Source organism: Scyliorhinus torazame, chromosome 12 (genome assembly GCF_047496885.1).
Source record: "Scyliorhinus torazame isolate Kashiwa2021f chromosome 12, sScyTor2.1, whole genome shotgun sequence".
Classification (NCBI taxonomy): domain Eukaryota; kingdom Metazoa; phylum Chordata; class Chondrichthyes; order Carcharhiniformes; family Scyliorhinidae; genus Scyliorhinus; species Scyliorhinus torazame.
Window position 1 is genome coordinate 184,119,217 of NC_092718.1, and position 20,445 is coordinate 184,139,661.

The 20,445-nt window shown below is 55.2% G+C and overlaps 1 protein-coding gene across 2 annotated transcripts in view; it reads right to left on the bottom strand.

The window, feature by feature from the left end:
- The window catches only part of LOC140386789 (sodium- and chloride-dependent GABA transporter 1), a 177,249-nt gene extending 158,015 nt beyond the window's left edge, over positions 1–19,234 (bottom strand). The window contains exon 1 of one of the 2 annotated variants that reach the window (XM_072469487.1): positions 18,927–19,234. In XM_072469487.1, coding sequence (XP_072325588.1) covers positions 18,927–19,164 — 238 coding nt within the window. In that variant the 5' untranslated portion in view covers positions 19,165–19,234. Of the gene's footprint in view, positions 1–17,953; positions 18,186–18,926 lie in introns of those variants that run through there. The other variant, XM_072469488.1, reaches the window with a different exon arrangement.
- Positions 19,235–20,445: the final 1,211 nt, after the last annotated feature.

Consider the following 20,445-nt stretch of genomic DNA (forward strand, 5'->3'; position numbering starts at 1 on the left):
TATGCCACAGCTGTAAAAATTGGAATGTTTTCCTTGGTACAGAAGTTCACAAATGCATAGGTTACCTATATTTGAGTTAATATTTAAGTCTTAATTTCATATGAAGGAATGTTCTAATTTTTCCCTAATGATTTTGGATAGTTTGTTTCCTTTCTCTGTTGAGGTCAACCTATGGCAGCCTCTAATTTTTTGTTCCCCCGCCCCCCCCCCCCACTGCCCCACCCCCAACTGTGAAGAAATACCTCTCCACTGATTGGTTGTGGCCTCCTGTTGCCAATTGCCTGAAAGCTAAATTAATGTGGAATTCTCCCATTTTGAGACTAAGGGCCTCATCGTGCCCAACTTGGAGATGTGATGAGGCCGTTGAATCTTGCAAGCGTCTCGCGAGATTCATGATGCTCGAAATGTCTCGTGAGATTAAACAAAATCTCATGAGCGTCAGATCTGTATCTTGCCCTCGCTGGGTGGATCTCACCCTTGCTGGCCGAGACCCAGATTAACAAATTTAGGTGAGCCATTTGAGTATTCACCCGGGCCCAGAAACTAACGGCATCGCCAGGGAGACCTTGTCACGGTGCCGTTTAACATTGGTTCCCATAAACATGGACCAGGCGCAATGGCACCTGGGGCGGTGGAGGGAGCGGGGTCTCCCAGACCATTAGAGACTCCTGGGTTGTCAGGCTCTGGGCAGGGTGATACCTTCACACTCCTGCTGACATCCGAGCATTTTGGCACTGCCAGCACGGCACCTTGTGTAGCGCACAAAGACTCCGAGAGACGAATAGAGTGAAGTCGATGAGGCTTTATTAAGCGTGACTGTTCCCCCGCAGTTCAGTAGTAGACTGCCTGCGGGGGAGGACTCCTGGTACTTTTACTCCGCCTTCAGGGCGGAGCTAGAGGTCAACGTCCAACCAGGACCTGGGATCTGTCAGCCAATGACATCACGGCTTCACAGTCCCACATGACCCCTAATGCATACTACCACATTCACCCCTTGTTAAAAATGAACCCGGCGGGGTGATGCTTCGCATGGTGGTAAGGGTTTATAAGGCTGGTCCTGGGAGGAAAACTTTCGCATGTTATTACAGTATGTACAAGGTTTTTTTTTTGTTTCAAACTATTTACAGTAATCGTCAGGAAAAGACAAAATGTTCTCGTTAAAAGTCCACATATTGTACTGTTAGATCGACGCCACGAGTCGGTCGGGCGGTCTGCTCGTCCGTGTCGATCGCCTCGGCCCCGGTGGTGGTGGTGGTGCTTGTTCCGGTGTTGCCGTCTCCGGGAGCCTTACGGTTTCAGCTTGGGCTTCATTCCTGGTCGGGCCTGGGAGGAGGACCGATCCTCCTGGGAAGGGGGCGGTCGCGGGGTGCGGCGGTGGCAGGAAGGGGGGGGGTTGGGTGATTGGTGTCGGGGGGGTGTGTGTGTTGCCGGCGGGCGCCAGATCTCGCAGGGAGACCGTGTCCTGTCGGCCGTCGGGGTACTCCACGTAAGCGTACTGCGGGTTCGCGTGAAGGAGGTGAACCCTTTCGACCAACGGGTCCGACTTGTGCGCCTGCACATGTTTTCGGAGCAAGATGGGTCCTGGGGCCGCCAGCCAGGTCGGCAGCGACGTTCCAGAGGAAGACTTCCTGGGGAAGACAAGGAGGCGCTCATGAGACGTTTGGTTAGTGCTAGTACACAGTAGTGACCGGATGGAGTGGAGGGCGTCCGGGAGGACCTCCTGCCACCGTGAAACTGGGAGGTCCCTGGACCGTAGGGCCAGTAGGACAGTCTTCCAGACCGTGCCGTTCTCCCTCTCTACTTGCCCGTTCCCCCGGGGGTTATAGCTGGTCGTCCTGCTCGAGGCTATACCGTTGCTGAGCAGGAACTGGCGCAGCTCGTCACTCATGAAGGAGGACCCCCTGTCGCTGTGGACGTATGCGGGGCAACCGAACAGTGTGAATATGGTGTTCAGGGCTTTAATGACTGTGGCCGCGGTCATGTCTGAGCAGGGGATGGCGAATGGGAAGCGGGAGTACTCGTCCACCACATTAAGGAAGTATATGTTGCGGTCGGTGGAGGGGAGGGGTCCTTTGAAATCCAGACTAAGGCGTTCAAAGGGGCGGGAAGCCTTAATCAGGTGCGCACCATCCGGCCTGAAAAAATGCGGTTTGCACTCTGCGCAGATGTGGCAGTTCCTTGTGACAGTACGGACCTCCTCTGAGGAGTATGGGAGGTTGCGGGACTTAATAAAGTGGTAGAACCGAGTGACCCCCGGGTGGCAGAGGTCCTCGTGGAGGGTTTGGAGGCGGTTAATTTGTGCGTTGGCACATGTGCCGCGGGATAGGGCATCGGATGGCTCGTTCAGCTTTCCGGGACGATACAAGATCTCGTAGTTGAAGGTGGAGAGCTCGATCCTCCATCTTAAGATCTTGTCATTTTTGATTTTGCCCCGCTGTGCATTATCGAACATGAAGACTACCGACCGTTGGTCCGTGAGGAGAGTGAATCTCCTGCCGGCCAGGTAATGCCTCCAATGTCGCACAGCTTCCATTATGGCTTGGGCTTCCTTTTCCACTGAGGAGTGGCGGATTTCTGAAGCGTGGACGGTTCGGGAGAAAAAGGCCATGGGTCTGCCCGCTTGGTTAAGGGTGGCCGCTAGAGCTACGTCGGAGGCGTCGCTCTCGACCTGGAAGGGGAGGGACTCGACGATGGCGCGCATCGTGGCCTTTGCGATATCCGCTTTGATGCGGCTGAAGGCCTGGCAAGCCTCTGTCGACAGAGGGAAGGTCGTGGTCTGTATTAGGGGGCGGGCCTTGTCTGCGTACTGGGGGACCCACTGGGCGTAGTATGAAAAGAAGCCCAGGCAGCGTTTTAGGGCTTTTGAGCAGTGCGGGAGGGGAAATTCCATGAGGGCGCGCATACGTTCGGGGTCGGGGCCTATTATCCCATTGCGCACTACGTAGCCCAGGATGGCTAGCCGGTTTGTGCTAAAGACGCACTTGTCCTCGTTGTACGTGAGGTTCAAGGCTTTGGCGGTCTGGAGGAATTTTTGGAGGTTGGCGTCGTGGTCCTGCTGATCGTGGCCGCAGATGGTTACATTGTCGAGATACGGGAAAGTGGCCCGTGACCCGTGTTGATCAACCATTCGGTCCATCTCTCGTTGGAAGACCGAGACCCCGTTTGTGACGCCAAATGGGACCCTTAGGAAATGGTATAATCGCCCGTCTGCCTCGAAGGCTGTGTACTTGCGGTCACTTGGGCGGATGGGGAGCTGATGGTAGGCGGACTTGAGGTCCACGGTGGAGAAGACCTTATATTGGGCAATCCGATTGACCATGTCGGATATGCGGGGGAGAGGGTACGCGTCTAGTTGTGTGTACCTGTTGATGGTCTGGCTATAGTCTATGACCATCCTTTGCTTCTCCCCTGTCTTTACTACTACCACCTGTGCTCTCCAGGGACTATTGCTGGCCTGGATTATGCCTTCCTTTAGTAGCCGCTGGACTTCGGACCGAATGAAGGTCCGGTCCTGGGCGCTGTACCGTCTGCTCCTAGTGGCGACGGGTTTGCAATCCGGGGTGAGGTTTGCAAACAAGGATGGGGGTTGCACCTTGAGGGTTGCGAGGCCGCAGATAGTGAGTGGGGGTATTGGGCCGCCGAATTTGAAGGTTAGGCTCTGTAGATTGCACTGGAAGTCTAATCCCAGTAAGGTGGGGGCGCAGAGTTGGGGAAGGACGTAGAGTCTGTAGTTTTTGAACTCCCTCCCTTGCACCGTTAGGGTAACTATGCAGAAGCCTTTGATCTGTATGGAGTGGGATCCTGCAGCTAGGGAAATCTTTTGTGCGCTGGGACGGATGGTCAACGAACAGCGTCTTACCGTGTCGGGGTGGATGAAGCTTTCTGTGCTCCCGGAGTCGACTAGGCATGGTGTCTCGTGCCCGTTTATCAGCACCGTTGTCGTCGTCGTCTGGAGCATCCGGGGCCGAGCTTGGTCCAGCGTCATTGAAGCCAGACGTGGTTGTAATAGTTGAGCGTCTTCTTCGAACCCCGTGGAGCCGTCGACACTGGGGTCCGTTGTTGCCGTCCAAGATGGCGTCGGGTGTGAACAAGATGGCTGCCCCCATGCATCGCACATGGCTGGGGGGTCACAAGATGGCGGCGGGGTGGACAAAATGGCCGCCCCCATGCGTCGCACAGGTCTGGGGTGATCCAAGATGGCGGCGCCCTTCCTCCCCTCGTGGTGGCCGGTACCCAAAATGGTAGCGCCGGCGGGTCATACATGGGGCGCGGGGGGGGGGAGGGTTGGGGAGCGTAAACGGCGTGCAGGGCTCCCTGTTCTCCGGGGAGAGCGGTGGTCGGGACCCAGAGTGGTTGCACCTGCGGGTCGTACATGGGGCGCTGGGGGGGTTGGGGAGCGTAAACGGCGTGCAGGGCTCCCTGTTCTCCCGGGACAGCGGCGACCTCGCGGGACCGGCACACAGCCGCGAAATGGCCCTTTTCCCCGCAGCTCTTACAGATCGCTGCGCGGGCCGGGCAGCGCTGCCGGGGGTGTTTCGCCTGGCCGCAGAAATAACAGCGGGCTCCCCCGGTGCGACTTGGCGTTTGGACCGCGCAAGCCTGTGGGGTGTCCGGGGGGGGGGGGTGGGTTTGTCATGACGGGTGCGTACGGAGCCGCGCGGTCGGGGCCGTAGGCATGGGTATTTTGCGCGGCCACGTCTAGGGAGGCTGCTAGGGCCCGTGCCTCTGAGAGTCCTAGCGACTCTTTTTCTAGAAGTCTTTGGCGGATTTGGGAGGAGTTCATACCTGCCACAAAAGCATCGCGCATTAACATGTCCGTGTGTTCATTTGCGTTCATCGGCGGGCAGCTGCAGGCTCGTCCCAAAATTAGTAGCGCAGCGTAGAATTCATCTATCGATTCTCCGGGACTTTGCCGTCTCGTTGTGAGTTGATAGCGAGCGTAGATCTGGTTTACTGGGCGAACATAGAGACTTTTTAGTGCTGCGAACGCCGTCTGGAAATCCTCTGCATCTTCGATGAGAGAGAAAATCTCCGTGCTTAACCTCGAGTGCAGGACCTGTAGTTTTTGGTCTTCTGTGACCCGGCCGATGGCCGTTCTGAGGTAGGCCTCGAAACAGTCTGCCAGTGCTTGAAAGCTGCTGCTGAGTTCACTGCGTGGGGGCTGATCCTCAGGCATTCCGGGATGATCCTGAGCTCCATAGTCCTTTAGTCACGCTTAATAAATTGTAGCGCACAAAGACTCCGAGAGACGAATAGAGTGAAGTCGATGAGGCTTTATTAAGCGTGACTGTTCCCCCGCAGTTCAGTAGTAGACTGCCTGTGGGGGAGGACTCCTGGTACTTATACTCCGCCTTCAGGGCGGAGCTAGAGGTCAACGTTCAACCAGGACCCGGGATCTGTCAGCCAATGACATCACGGCTTCACAGTCCCACATGACCCCTAATGCATACTACCACACCTTGACAGTGCCACCTGGGATTGCCAATGTGCCCAGGTGGCCCTGCTAGGGTGCCAGGCTGGCTGTTCCCAGATGCCAGGTTGCCTATGCTAGGGATTGGGCCCAGGGGTGCCTTGCCCTTAAGAGTGAAGGGGGACTTGATGACCCCTAAAGAGGTACTTTGGGAGCATTGGGGGAGGGGGTCAGAAGGCCGTGATGGTCGAAAAACTGGGGTGGTTTTTATAAATGGTACCCTGATTCATGAGTAGTCTTCCTGCATTGGTGAACTGAAAAAATATGGCAAAGTGCCACTAAATAGCAATGTCAGCACGAAGAAACAGCCTGCTAAATGCTCATGAAACAGGACTCTGTTTTTGTCCTGTTAAATCATGCCCTCAGCGCAATGGCAGGTGTCTTTGCCAGTGCATTTCCCGCCGGCCAGAACAGTGGGATCCCACAGCAGATTCTGTGCCTGGAACCTTAGTAATTATGCACAAAACGGTTATCCTCAGAGTCAGCTGGTGGCCGGCAGCTGTTTGTTTCCCCCCCCCCCCCCCCCCCCCCGAGTCCATGTCCAGAGTCTCTGTAAGCAATGGTGTCCCTTTGACCCCCTTGTTTGTGAGATTTTTATGCATGCTCCTCAGGATCCAGCTTCCTCCCCCCCCCCCCCCCCACCCCCCCCTCCTGCACAGTCCTCCTTCCCCATTTCCCCCTTGTCCTTGTTAGGCCTCAGATCCCCACCCTGGCCTGGGCTCACATCCTCACCGCGGTTGAACTTCGAACCTTCTTGCAGTGGCTGCATGAGTCCAGCAGTACAGTCCTGTCCAGATAGACACTGGTGTGTGGCACCAGGGGGGAGGAAACCCCTGCACTCCCCAACCCCGGGCGCCATACTGGGGGACATGGCGTAATGGGAGGGTCTGTGGGTCTAGCAGCACCGCGCTGCCCATGAAAACCAGCTCAGCATGGAGGTAAAGGGCAGCGATTGGTCTGCCCCGGCACAGTGGTGAACAGTATATCAGGGGCAGTGTAGCACTATGGCAGAAAGTTGCTGCACTCACCCCGAAGTCTCTGGTGAATTGAGGACCACCTTGTGCACGCCACTCATTAGCACTGGGGTTTGATGTTGACGTAATGTCACATTGGCGTGGGATGCAAGATTGAAAGGCCTGACATCTTGCCAGCGGGCAGCTGTTGTAATAGATGCAAATGGCATTCACGCCATCCAGTGGGAAGACTGACCCGCCATTGGGAAAATTGCAACACGATTTTTATGCCGGTGGGTCCCTGACATTTTGCCTCCTGACAGATTCGGCACACCCGTCTGCTCCGAAACCTGCCATAGGCAGGTAGGGAACATTCCACCCTAAGTGTCTTTAACCTCTTCCAGATCATACACTCTTTGCTTGGTCTTTGTATAACTAAATGGGGTAGACATTCAAATTATGCAGCACTATTTTGTAAAACTCCAGAAACAATGAACACATCCGCTCCCCCCCCCCCCCCCACCTTTTCAAACTACTTGAGCCAAACTACTCCAATGTTTATATGAGCTGAAATTGTGCAACTTGAACTTGCAAAAGGGAAGCATCGGTTAAATTTTCAGGAGTAATTCTTCATCAGAGTGGTTCGTGAAGTACTCTTTCCAGGGCCATACAGAGTGAAGAGGCATGTACAACCAACGTTTTCGGAGAAGTAATTAATTTAACAATGATCTGCATGCTGCCTCCCCACCCCCCCCCATACATTTAAATTGCGAGCAGTGTAACAAAGCAAAGGTGAATGCATTGTTACCCTGAGTGAAGCAATATGTGCAACCTACGCAGTGGACATAAAAATTATTCTTCACATATGAAGCAAACAGCCTCTATTCACAGAAAAGAAACATTGGGTTAGGTGCAATCTGAGAAATTACAAAGAGATAATTAGCTTGTAGCAGATGGTAAAAGAATCCCCAACAGTGAGTTAGCTGGTAAAGGGATATTAGAAAAACAGGACAGGAGTGATACCTTAATATCTTTATATGGACAAATAACACCGGCAGTGAAGGTTTCTCAGGTTTGCAATTCCCCACGGAAAAAGTTTTGTATTCTGCTTACATGGAGGAGGAGGAACAGTGGAGGGTGAAACTCGGCAGTATTCATCTCATGAGGTTTCACAGCACATCTCATGAATGAACTCCTCCGATTAGAACAAATACTGTTGACATTGTAGCTTTACCTCCTTTGCTCCCAGTTTACCAAAATAGGACATTCCTTCAGTTCCCCCATCCCCCGAAAAAAACGACCCTCTTTGCCTACAAATTAGTGTGCCAATAATTAAGACCTGAATAAAGACCCCAGGCGTACATCGCTGAAAAGAGGGACATGTTGGCAAAGCTTTCTATCTTGCACTCATTAGGACAAATACAAGAATGTCAAATTTCAAACGGTCACAATGATTAATACCAGAGGAGAAAAGGGGTGCCAATTGTTGGCAACTCAACTCTCATTGGTCTAGGCATTGCCACGGAGAACCATAGGCTCCCCATTCTTCTGGTAATTCAAAAAAGACGAAGGGTCGAACATACTTCTTTTGTGGGTGGTTGCCTGTGTGATGCCAGGTATGTAGGCCACACATCCCACTGTTAGGCTGATTAAATCAAACAACATGTTCCTCCAGCTGTTCATAATAGGTAGAGCATAGACCCCACATGCACAAGCAATCCGTTTTTGCAAAACCCGAAGCAAAATATCCCCTGTTAGTTTTCACAATTGGGCAGCACTTGCTGGACAATCCAAAGTGTGCTAATAGCTACAGTATCAATCAATTTAAGATAATCAGTCGAGCTCATAATGTGGCTCACTTAATTTTGCAAAGTATCACTATACATTCACACATTGGAATTCATTCTGCAAAAGTAATATGTCTAAGCCTTGTGCCTTTTTTGAATTACTCTGAAGCATGGGGCACCCGTATTTCCCAATTTCCTTCTCCATAGCAAGACTTGCGTCAATCGGAGTCAACTTGCCAACCAATCAGCACCCACTTTCTCCTGCGGTATAAATTGATATGATAATTTGGTAATTGGCAATCCTGCATTTGTCCTGGTGAGTGCAAAATAAAATATTTCGGCAACATGTCTATTTCCGGCCATGCTCAAGTTCTGTATCGTTAAATAATATTATTACATCCTTCCTGTGTATCTCTAACTCACACCAGTCACAAAGCATAATCTCAATCCACATCTTATGATAGTGAATTCCAAAGTCAATTTACTCGTTCATAATACTGTGTTCTCCTTGTGTGCATACACACGGCTACTCAAAACCTCATTGCAGCAGGACACCCCCATAAGTCAGCAGTAATTCTTTAGGTATGTCCTCAAAGCATTCCTGAAGAGGTCAAACATACCTGTTGACTAGTGGAAGATCCTGGCATGTGATTGACCAAAATGGAGAAGGCTCATTCAGGAAGGCACCGAACACATTGCGGGGCTTCATCAGGAACGTGTAATGGCAAAGCAGAGGCATTGGAGGGAGCACACAAACCTCCAAATAATCCATTTACTCAATCCTTCAAGCACTACCTGCCTGATGGCGGATGGCATTTTGGAACTTTAACAGCCATCTCAAAACCCATTGAACCAGAGCGAAGGCAAGTCATCTGTAATCCTGAGGGACTGCCTAAGAACACCTAATTTTTAAACCATTTCTCTCTTTGACATCACTTGGGTAAAATGTGTAAAAATTAAATGTTCCATTCCTTACAACGTGAAAAGTGTGCATAGTACAAATCTGTGCATCCTGAAGCTGCAGTTAATTCATTCATTAAAGTTAATGAATGGACAAGTATGAGCTGAAAGAGTATTAGTTAATAAAATATTTACCTTCAACATAGTGCAAGCAAAAGCATCGTGGATCTTTATGAATCTATATGTTGTCCTTTGGCAATTTAAACTGAAAACCCAACGCCAGTTCCTATATGTACGCTGACAACATTGCTAGGACCTCGCTCATACCCTTTGCTGTCTCTCTATAATTCTGTATGAGAAGAAATTTCCTCGCGAAGACCAAAGTCATGATCATGGTGAGCTCCATTCTCTAACCACTGACTGCGTCTCTCTGCCTGCCAATCGTCTGAGGCTGAATGAGATTGATCGCAATCTTGGTGTCCTATTTGACCCCGTGATAAGCTTCCGAGCACAGACCTGCACCGCCATTAAGACCCTGGGCGCGATTCTCCACTCCCACGCCGAAGTGGCCGCGCCGTCGTGAACGCCGTCGAGGTTCACGACGGCGCGGAACGGCCCCGATCCCGACCGATTCAGGGCCCGAAAATGGGCTGGGATCAGGGCCGCGTGAACCTCGGGGGGGGGGGGCGTGCCGCGAAGGCCGCGTCGTCACCGCGCGACGCCCGAATGACGCAGCGCTGCGTCATAAATTGCGCGAACCGCGCACAGGGGACCCGGAGGAGAACTGAGGAGATGGCTGAGCCCCGAAGAGCCGCACCGAGGTTCCGGGATACGGACCTGGACACCCTGGTGGATGGGGTGGAGCGGAGAAGGGACACCCTCTGCCCAAGACGTGGGCATCGCCAGCCATCCAGCGCGGTGAGGCGCAGCTGGTGGGAGGTGGGCACTGCAGTTAGTGCTGTGGGGCAGACCCCCGGGACGGGGAGCAGTGCCGCAAGAAGCTGCACGACCTCACCCGGGCTGCCAGGGTAAGTGCCATGAGGGTGTCCCCAGGCTTCCCCCCGCCCCCTCCCCGGCACGGGGGGGTAAGTGGGGTTGGTGGGGGGGGGGGGGGCGTTGGGAGTGTTGGGGGGGACTCGGGGATCAGGGGCGATGTTGGGGGGGGTCACGGGGTTTGGGGGGGTCACGGTGCCCAACTATCTACTCGACCCACATGAGCCCCGGGACCCCCCTGGAGCGAAGCCATGGCGTGCTGTCTCCTGAACCAGCAACAATGTTGTCAATATCTGCATGCCCTGATGATACCCGCCTAATAGTGATGCTTTATCCAACGCCCCCCCCCCCCGGACAAGACAGCGCACAACCAGCGTGAGCGCATGAGAACCGGAGGGGGTTCTCCTGTCCTGCACCCCCTAACCGTTCATGAGCAGAGGGCCCTGGATCTCGCTGGGGGATCCGCCACCCGGGAGGTCGCGCCATGCCAGGTCGGAGGCGCAGAAGCAAGTGAGAGAACCCTGCATGTCCTCTCCACCCCCAACCCGTCATCGCCCCCCTCACACTCTGGCCACTGCACCCCCGATCCCATCCCCCCTCACACTCTGGCCACTGCACCCCCGATCCCATCCCCCCTCACACTCTGGCCACTGCACCCCCGATCCCATCCCCCCTCACACTCTGGCCACTGCACCCCAGATCCCATCCCCCCTCACACTCTGGCCACTGCACCCCAGATCCCATCCCCCCTCACACTCTGGCCACTGCACCCCAGATCCCATCTCCCCTCACACTCTGGCCACTGCACCCCAGATCCCATCCCCCCTCACACTCTGGCCACTGCACCCCAGATCCCATCCCCCCTCACACTCTGGCCATTGCACCCCCGATCCCCTCACACTGTGCACCCACCACCACCATACACCCGGGCCACCGTGTCTAACGAACCCCGAATCTTTTATGTTCCCCAGGGCCATCCGCCAAACCTTCAGGGACGTCTCGCCCAGGAAGCAGCGCAACGCCACCCACTGCAACGGCACCCAGGGACGCACGCCAGAGGTTGGCAGTTGGTCGGACAGGAGGGCAGACCTCACAGCCTGGGACACAGGACCGGGACGCTCAGACCACCGAGACAGACGTTAGTCAGGGGCACAGGGTGGACAGTCATGCCGAAGCCCACATCACGGCCACACACCCGCTGGATCGAACTGGAGGTCAAGACGACATGGCCCGCATGGCCCACACCAGACTTCTTGACAGATGATGACCTCGAGCTTGCGGCACTGCTGTCTCCCACACCGTTCACCATCGCAGAGACACTCACCTCGGTTGGGCAGATAAGTGATGAGGCTCCCGGGTCACGGTCTGGTGCGCACCCCACAGCCGAGCTGGTACAGCAGGTGGAGTTTGGAGCAGCCGAGGGGCTGGACGGCCGGAGGGCAGCACAGGCCCAGCAACCAGCTGCCACCCAGACGGTTCCCGGGTTCCTGGATGTACTTGACCCACCTGGACAACCGATGCGTGTGGACACCCAGGGACTGAATAACGGGATGAGGGCCATCTTCCAGGACCTGCACACGCAGCTGGAGGAGTCTATCCGCATCCAGGAGCAGGGAGTGGTGCCGCTCATCGCAGCCACCCAGGCCGACACCGCACGGGTGGCGTCCGCGGTGGAGGCAATGGGTGAAGGGGTTTCGGCCACTGGTCAGGTTCTGCAAGGCGTTGGGCTTCACGTGCACGCATCATCCATGGCCCAGGAGCGGGCTGCCCTCTCACAGGTAACCATGCGCCAGAGCCAACACGACATTGCCGAGCTCTCCAGGCCCTAGCCGAGTCTCACCATGCCATGGCCCGGTCCCAGCAAGCGATGGCTCAGTCCCAGCAGTCAGTCGCGGAGAGCATAGACCGCCTGGCGCACGTGATGGATGGCGTCGCGCACTCACAGATCGAGATCGCACAGTCCTTGGCAGGAATGTGGCACTCCCTGGGCGACCATTCGGACCGTGGTCGATACCGCTGCAGGCCTCCAGGACTGGCAGCGCCAGGTGTCGGTGGTGCGCCGGGGCATGTCTCCGAGCGCATCTCTGTCCCACAGTGAGGCCCGGGGCCACCGGGCTCCCCGAGGGAGGAGGAGGTTCTGGGGCCCGTCCCGGTTGCTCCATCAAGGGATGTCCTGGTACACTCGGCCTCCCCCTGTTCCGTCCCTGGCGCATCCGGTGGGGAGCGGGCAGGTCAGGGTGGCACCACGCCATCCAGCATGCCCGCCGAGCAGCCTGGCCCATCGAAGCCGGGCCGCCCCAGGAAACGTGTGCTGACGGGGAGCCATGTCTCAGGGCGTGATTCTCAGCAGTCTGCCTCCACTCTTGCTGTACCATCTGGGGAGACACCTAGACATAGTGGTAGGGCCCGTAAGGCAAAGTCGTTAGGCACGAAAGAAGTTGGCACGGGTGCAGGGCACAGTCTAGTTGTAGTGGGTAGGGCACCTATGTTCACCACACGAATAAACGCACTGTTAAATTTGACTTGTAAGACTGTGTGCTATGTCCGGTGCCAGGGGGCTCGTGAGGGTGCCCGATTGGCGTAGTGGTATACGAGCCGTTCAAGGTCTGTTCCGGATGTGGTGACCCATTCCCCCCCCCCCGCCCCCCCCATAATCGGACACCGTTGTCCTCGGTACACCGATGCCAGCCACCCCACGGGCATGTGGTGAAATATCCGTCACGAATGCTGTGACTACCGGAGTGCATGGTTCAGCCATAGCCATGAGTCAGACCTTGGCTGGCGAATCTGAGCACACAGCTCATCGCAGAGCAGGCTGTCATCATTCAACATGGCACTGATCACCCGCTTACCCAATCATCAATGTTGTGCAATCCCGTAGTGCCGCAGTGGTAAGGTGATGTGGAATTGTTGCCGTGAACGCGGTGCGGGGGTGTGGGGTGGGGGGGTGGGTTGCTGTGTGGTGCCCGTGTACAGGGGTGACGGTGCAAGTGGCAGTGTTCAGCGAATCCCACCCCCACAGTGCGTGAACCGTGCGGCCACCAACACGTCGCGTGCCCGCTGTCCGTGGCGGTGCCGTCGCGCAGCCTCCTGGGCGTAACGAGCGGCCAGGCAGTGTCTGTGTCCTGCGCCCCTCCCCCCACCACGATGCGCGCCATCATCCTCATCCTCCGCATCATCCTCTTCCCCATCCCCCTCGTTTGCGTTGGCTCCGGTGCCATCGGGTCCTCCCTCCGACTCCTCCACCAGGTCATCTCCCCTCTGCATGGCAATGTTGTGCAGCGCACAGCAGACCACAACCATGCGACCGACCCTGTCGGGTTGGTACTGCAGGGCCCCTCCAGATCGGTCCAGGCATCTGAAGCGCATCTTCAGCAGGCCGAAGCACCGCTCCACCACACCCCTGGTTGCTGCATGTGCCTCGTTGTATAGGCTCTCCGCGTTGGTGTGAGGCCTCCGTATTGGCGTCATCAGCCATGACCTCAATGGATAGCCCTTGTCGCCCAGCAACCAGCCCCTCAGCCGGGGGGGCATCCATCGAACATTGCGGGGATGAACGACTGTGCCAGAATGTAGGCGTCATGCACACTGCCGGGGTACTTTGCACACACGTGCATGATCTTCATGTGGGGGTCGCACACCACCTGAATGTTCATGGAGTACGCGCCCTTCCTGTTCATGAACACATCCCTGCTGTCTGCATGGGGACCTGCACACCATCGATGACACCCTGGACCATCGGTAACCCGGCCACCTTGGCGAATCCACGTGCCCATGCTTCCTGCTGTGCTCGGTCCTCGGGGAATTGAATGTACCTGTCTGCGATGGCGTACAGGGCGTCGGTGACGGCCCTGATGCACCTGTGGACCGATGCCTGTGATATCCCGGATAGGTCCCCGCTCGGCGCCTGGAAGGAACCGGTCGCATAAAAGTTTAGGGCCACCGTCACCTTGACAGAGACTGGTATCGCGTGTCCTCCTCCCATTCCACGTGGAATGCCATTCAGCATTCAGTGCTGGGACCTTTGCTGTTCGTAGTATATATAAATGATTTGGAGGAAAATGTAACTGGTCTGATTAGTAAGTTTGCAGACGACACAAAGGTTGGTGGAATTGCGGATAGCGATGAGGACTGTCTGAGGATACAGCAGGATTTAGATTGTCTGGAGACTTGGGCGGAGAGATGGCAGATGGAGTTTAATCCGGACAAATGTGAGGTAATGCATTTTGGAAGGGCTAATGCAGGTAGGGAATATACAGTGAATGGTAGAACCCTCAAGAGTATTGAAAGTCAAAGAGATCTAGGAGTACAGGTCCACAGGTCAGTGAAAGGGGCAACACAGGTGGAGAAGGTAGTCAAGAAGGCATACGGCATGCTTGCCTTCATTGGCCGGGGCATTGAGTATAAGAATTGGCAAGTCATGTTGCAGCTGTATAGAACCTTAGTTAGGCCACACTTGGAGTATAGTGTTCAATTCTGGTCGCCACACTACCAGAAGGATGTGGAGGCTTTAGAGAGGGTGCAGAAGAGATTTACCAGAATGTTGCCTGGTATGGAGGGCATAAGCTATGAGGAGCGATTGAATAAACTCGGTTTGTTCTCACTGGAACGAAGGAGGTTGAGGGGCGACCTGATAGAGGTATACAAAATTATGAGGGGCATAGACAGAGTGGATAGTCAGAGGCTTTTCCCCAGGGTAGAGGGGTCAATTACTAGGGGGCATAGGTTTAAGGTGAGAGGGGCAAGGTTTAGAGTAGATGTACGAGGCAAGTTTTTTACGCAGAGGGTAGTGGGTGCCTGGAACTCACTACCGGAGGAGGTAGTGGAAGCAGGGACGATAGGGACATTTAAGGGGCATCTTGACAAATATATGAATAGGATGGGAATAGAAGGATACGGACCCAGGAAGTGTAGAAGATTGTAGTTTAGTCGGGCAGTATGGTCGGCACGGGCTTGGAGGGCCGAAGGGCCTGTTCCTGTGCTGTACATTTCTTTGTTCTTTTTGTTCTTTGTGGTGCGAGGTGCGCCACGAGCTGGCATACATGTGCGACCGTCTCCCTGCTGAACCGTAGTCTCCTCCTGCATGTGATGTCCGGTAGGGCCTCGAACGACATTCTGTCACGGTACACCCTCGGCCTTGCTGGACACTTGTGGCGCCCTGGCACCACCATCAGTGGATCCTGCTGCTCCTCCTCCTCCTCCGGCTCCCCCCCAAGCACTTCCTCTGCATTCCTCGCCGTCTGGCGGTCAATGTTCCCCTCGGCATCCCCCTGTACATTCGGGTCCTGAGCGCCTGCGGCCTGCGCGGCGACGACGGGCCACTCCGCGGCCATCCCCTCTTCTGCATCGGCAACCGCTGCATCTGCAGCCACTGTGGGCCGTCCGGCTCTACGCTGCCGGATAGCAAACTCCAGAACTGCGGCTCCAACCACGGCTATGAACATCGCTGTCTGGTTGGCATATATGGTGACCTGCAGGAGGGTGGTGGGGGGCAGAGAAACGGCATGTTACACGGAGGTTCTTCCACACCTCGCCAGCCGGGCTGCATGGGATACCTGTGTGTCCCGGTGGCCTGGTCGCGCTGCAGACACGCAGCCAGCCTAACACCTGGTCACTGTCTGCGCCCAACGGTCAATTCACACCGTACTGCTCACCAGTGTGCCACTCGCCTGTGCCCATCAGCCACACGCACCCTGCGGCCGTGTCCTCGTCATCGTCGTGCCATATCAGGGCGGCTGACATGTGGCATCCGCGGATGGACGACACCCTCCACACTCTCCCTCACCCCCCTACCACCTGCACACTCTCCCTCACCCCCCCCCACCTGCACACTCTCCCGCACCCCCCTCCCACCTGCACACTCTCCCTCACCCCCCTCCCACCTGCACACTCTCCCGCACCCCCCTCCCACCTGCACACTCTCCCTCACCCCCCTCCCACCTGCACACTCTCCCGCACCCCCCTCCCACCTGCACACTCTCCCGCACCCCCCTCCCACCTGCACACTCTCCCGCACCCCCCTCCCACCTGCACACTCTCCCTCACCCCCCTCCCACCTGCACACTCTCCCGCACCCCCCTCCCACCTGCACACTCTCCCGCACCCCCCTCCCACCTGCACACTCTCCCGCACCCCCCTCCCACCTGCACACTCTCCCGCACCCCCCTCCCACCTGCACACTCTCCCGCACCCCCCTCCCACCTGCACACTCTCCCGCACCCCCTCCCACCTGCACACTCTCGCTCACCCCCCCTCCCACCTGCACACTCTCCCGCACTCCCCTCCCACCTGCACACTCTCCCACACCCCCCTCCCACCTGCACACTCTCCCTCATAACCCCCTCCCACCTGCACACTCTCCCGCACCCCCCTCTCACCTGCAGACTCTCCCGCACTCCCCCTCCCACCTGCACACTCTCGCTCAACCCCCCTCCCACCTGCACACTCTCCCGCACCCCCCCACCTGCACACTCTCCCGCACCCCCCCTCCCACCTGCACACTCTCCCTCACGCCCCCCACCTGCACACTCTCCCTCACCCCCCCTCCCACCTGCACACTCTCCCTCATCCCCCCCTCCCACCTGCACACTCTCCCGCACCCCCCCTCCTGCACACTCTCCCGCACTCCCCCTCCCACCTGCACACTCTCCCTCACCCCCCTCCCACCTGCACACTCTCCCTCATCCCCCCCTCCCACCTGCACACTCTCCCGCACCCCCCCTCCCACCTGCACACTCTCCCTCACCCCCCCCCACCTGCACACCCTCCCTCACCCCTCCTCCCACCTGCACACTCTCCCTCACCCCCCTCCCACCTGCACACTCTCCCTCATCCCCCCCTCCCACCTGCACACTCTCCCGCACCCCCCCTCCCACCTGCACACTCTCCCTCACCCCCCCCACCTGCACACCCTCCCTCACCCCTCCTCCCACCTGCACACTCTCCCTCATCCCCCCCTCCCACCTGCACACTCTCCCGCACCCTCCCATCTGCACACTCTCCCGCACCCCCCCTCCCACCTGCACACTCTCCCAGCCCCCCCTCCCACCTGCACACTCTCCCTCACCCCCCCCACCTGCACACTCTCCCTCACCCCCCCTCCCACCTGCACACCCTCCCTCACCCCCCCTCCCACCTGCACACTCTCCCGCACCCCCCCTCCCACCTGCACACTCCCCCTCACCCCCCCCCCCCCCCCACCTGCACACTCTCCCTCACCCCCCCTCCCACCTGCACACTCTCCCATCCCCCCCCCACTTTGGCCGCAGTCTTCTCAGGGAAGCCGACCCGGTCTGCAGGAGCTCCGGAACAGTCCGCTCACCTCCTCCCTGCTCAGCGTCAGCCAGCACGACTGGCTGACGACTTTAAACAGCAGGTGTGAATGGCGACGGCGTGAACTGGGGTCACGCCGTCGGGACTTCGACCCATCCGGGCCTGAGAATAGCGGGGGTGGCAGAGAATCGCCGTTTTGGGTGTCTCGGGCGATTCTCCGGCCTGCGCCGCGCGGAACTCGACCGTGCCGTTCCCGCCGCTTAGGAGAATCGCGGGAGGGCGTCGGACCAGCGTCGCGGGAAATTTTGGCAGCCCAGGCGATTCTCCCAACCGGCGCGGGAGTGGAGAATCGCGCCCCATATATTTTCAGCTCCGTAACATCATCAGGGTCTGTCACTGCCCCTTCATCTGCTGCGGAAACCCTTAACTTTGCCCTTATTAGTTTTAGAGTTGGCTATTCCAAAGCCGTCATGGTTGGCCTGCCACATTTTACACTCTTAAAGTTTGAGGCCACCCACAACTGCTGCCAATGCCCTTATTTCAACCCAGTCTCATTCATCCATCTTGCCTGTACTCACAGTCATACTCTGACTCCCGTTTAATCAATGCCTCCATTTCTGAAATTCTCACTCTTCTTTGGTCTTGCTCCTCCTGATTTGTTAATTGTATATTAATCGACAGTTTCATTGTAATCCGGTGGTGGGCATTAACTGGCAATTCACCTGTGCTCATACATATAGGAATACTCTGAAACTGTGCTGGTTGGGTTGGAGGCCCACGATATGTAGCGTCCATCACTGTAAATAAAAGCTTCCATGTGTAGACAGGCTGAGCTCCAGTTCTATCCTTCACTACCTGACTATCTAAGTTGCAACACTAATTTTGTAATCTTCGCCACTCCCGCAACCTTCCAAGACATTGGAATCCCTTTAATTGTGGACCATTGAGCATCCCTGATATTAATCATTCCCCCGTTAGCCTTTCCCTGCTGAGACTCTAAACTCTGGAATTTCCCCTCTAATCTTCTCCACCTTTTTCTCCTTCAAAACACTTTTAAATCCAACTTCTTTGACCAAGGTTTTGGTCTCTTATGTTGTCCAGTGTTAAATTCTATTTATAATGCTCCCGTTAAGCATCTTGGGATATTTTATTAAAAGCACTATAATAAAATTTCATTGCTGTTTTTCCTTAGTTGTTCGTTTGTTGTATTTTAGAATCGGCAAAGAATTTTCAGTGAAAATAATGAATGAATGAACCTTTGGACTCTGGACCTTTCAATGTTCTCCACGCTTATTTTAAATTACTGCAAGAACAACTTAACGCAAGATTAAACAAAGCAGTTAATGTATTTTAAAATGTACTCCTGTTAATTGTAACTGAAGAATAGTTCAAACAAGCACAAGTGATTAAGAAGTCTTTGCAGGATTGAAATAAAAGAAATCTTGATTCAGGCCATGAGGTCTGAAAGGTTAATTGTTCAGCACCAGCGAGGTAACAATCTCAGGATTTCAGAATCACGTACTGCATAGACCATTATTAAAGCAACATTACCTCCTCCACTCCTATAGCACAAGAAGGGGAATCTCCAGACATTTCCCAGTCCCACTGAATAGCCGATTCCAGCCAATGTGAACTCAATCTTGCGTGTCCAGGTCAATCTAGCCTGGGCATTTTCACTCTTTTTCACGTTTTCAACGTTTTGTGTAGGGACATCACATTCAAAAAATCCGTTTCTTGTCTTCAAGGAGTTTATGTTGTCCATGGGAATGGATATATCAATATGCTTCATGCTTATTTTAAAATAACTGAAAGAGCAACTTAACACAAGGTTAAACAAAACTGTTTCTGCATTTCAAAACATATTCCTAGCAATCATTACCCTACGATGTCATTGGCCTGATAAGAGGAGCCAAAGTCTTGTACATCAGCAATTGGGGAAATATTTATTTTAAAAAACTTATTAACAGCTCCTGTGTATTCATCCATGGAACAAATCGATCACCATTCGGCCCATCGAGTCTGCACTGGCTCCCGGAAAGAGCACCCCACTTAAGCCCACACTTTCAGCCTATCCCCGTAACACATTAACCTCACCTAACCTTTTCTGGACATTAAGGGGCAATTTAGCATGGCCAATCCACCTAACCTGCGCGTCTTTGGACTGTGGGAGGAAACCGGAGCACCCGGAGGAAACCCACGCACACACGGGGAGAACGTGCAGACTCCGTACAGACAGTGACCCAGGCCGGGAATCGAAACTGGGACCCTGGAACTGTGAAGCAACTGTGCTAACCACTGTGCGACCGTGCTGCCCTTAGTGATGGACATTGAAGACCCCCAACCAGAGTACATTCTCTTCCCTAGCCACCGTCCATGCTTCTAGGGCAGCACGGTAGCATAGTGGTTAGCACAATTGGTTCACTGCTCCAGGATCCAAGGTTCGATCCCCGGCTGTGTCATTGTCTGTGCAGAGTCTGCACGTTCTCCCCATGTGTGCGTGGGTTTCCTCCGGGTGCTCCGGTTTCCTCCCAGTCCAAAGATGTGCAGGTTAGGTGGATTGGCCATGATAAATTGCCCTTAGTGTCCAAAAACGCCTTTAGTGTTGGGTAGGGTTACTGAGTTATGGGGATAGGGTGGAGGTGTTGACCTTAGGTACGGTGCTCTTTCCAAGAGCCGGTGCAGACTCGATGGGCTGAATGGCCTCCTTCTGCACTGTAAATTCTATGATAATCTATGATAATCTACGATAAGTTTTACTCAAGTTTTGCAAGTGTTAAGATGTTCGGGGTTTTCAATTAGGGTCAGTTAGCTTAGTTGTTCGACGGCTGGTTCGTGATGTGGAATGATGCTAACAGCGCAGGTTCAATTCCCATACTGCCTGAGGTAATTAATGAAAGCCTGCCTTCTCAACTGTGCTCCTCACCTAAGGTGTGGTGACCCTCAGGTTACATCAGCACCAGTCAATTCTGAAAGGGGAAAGCAGTCTATGGTCCTCTGGGGCTGTGGTAACATTTGCATTTGGGGTGGCATAGCGGTTAGCACTGCTGCCTCATAGCGCATGGGACCCAGG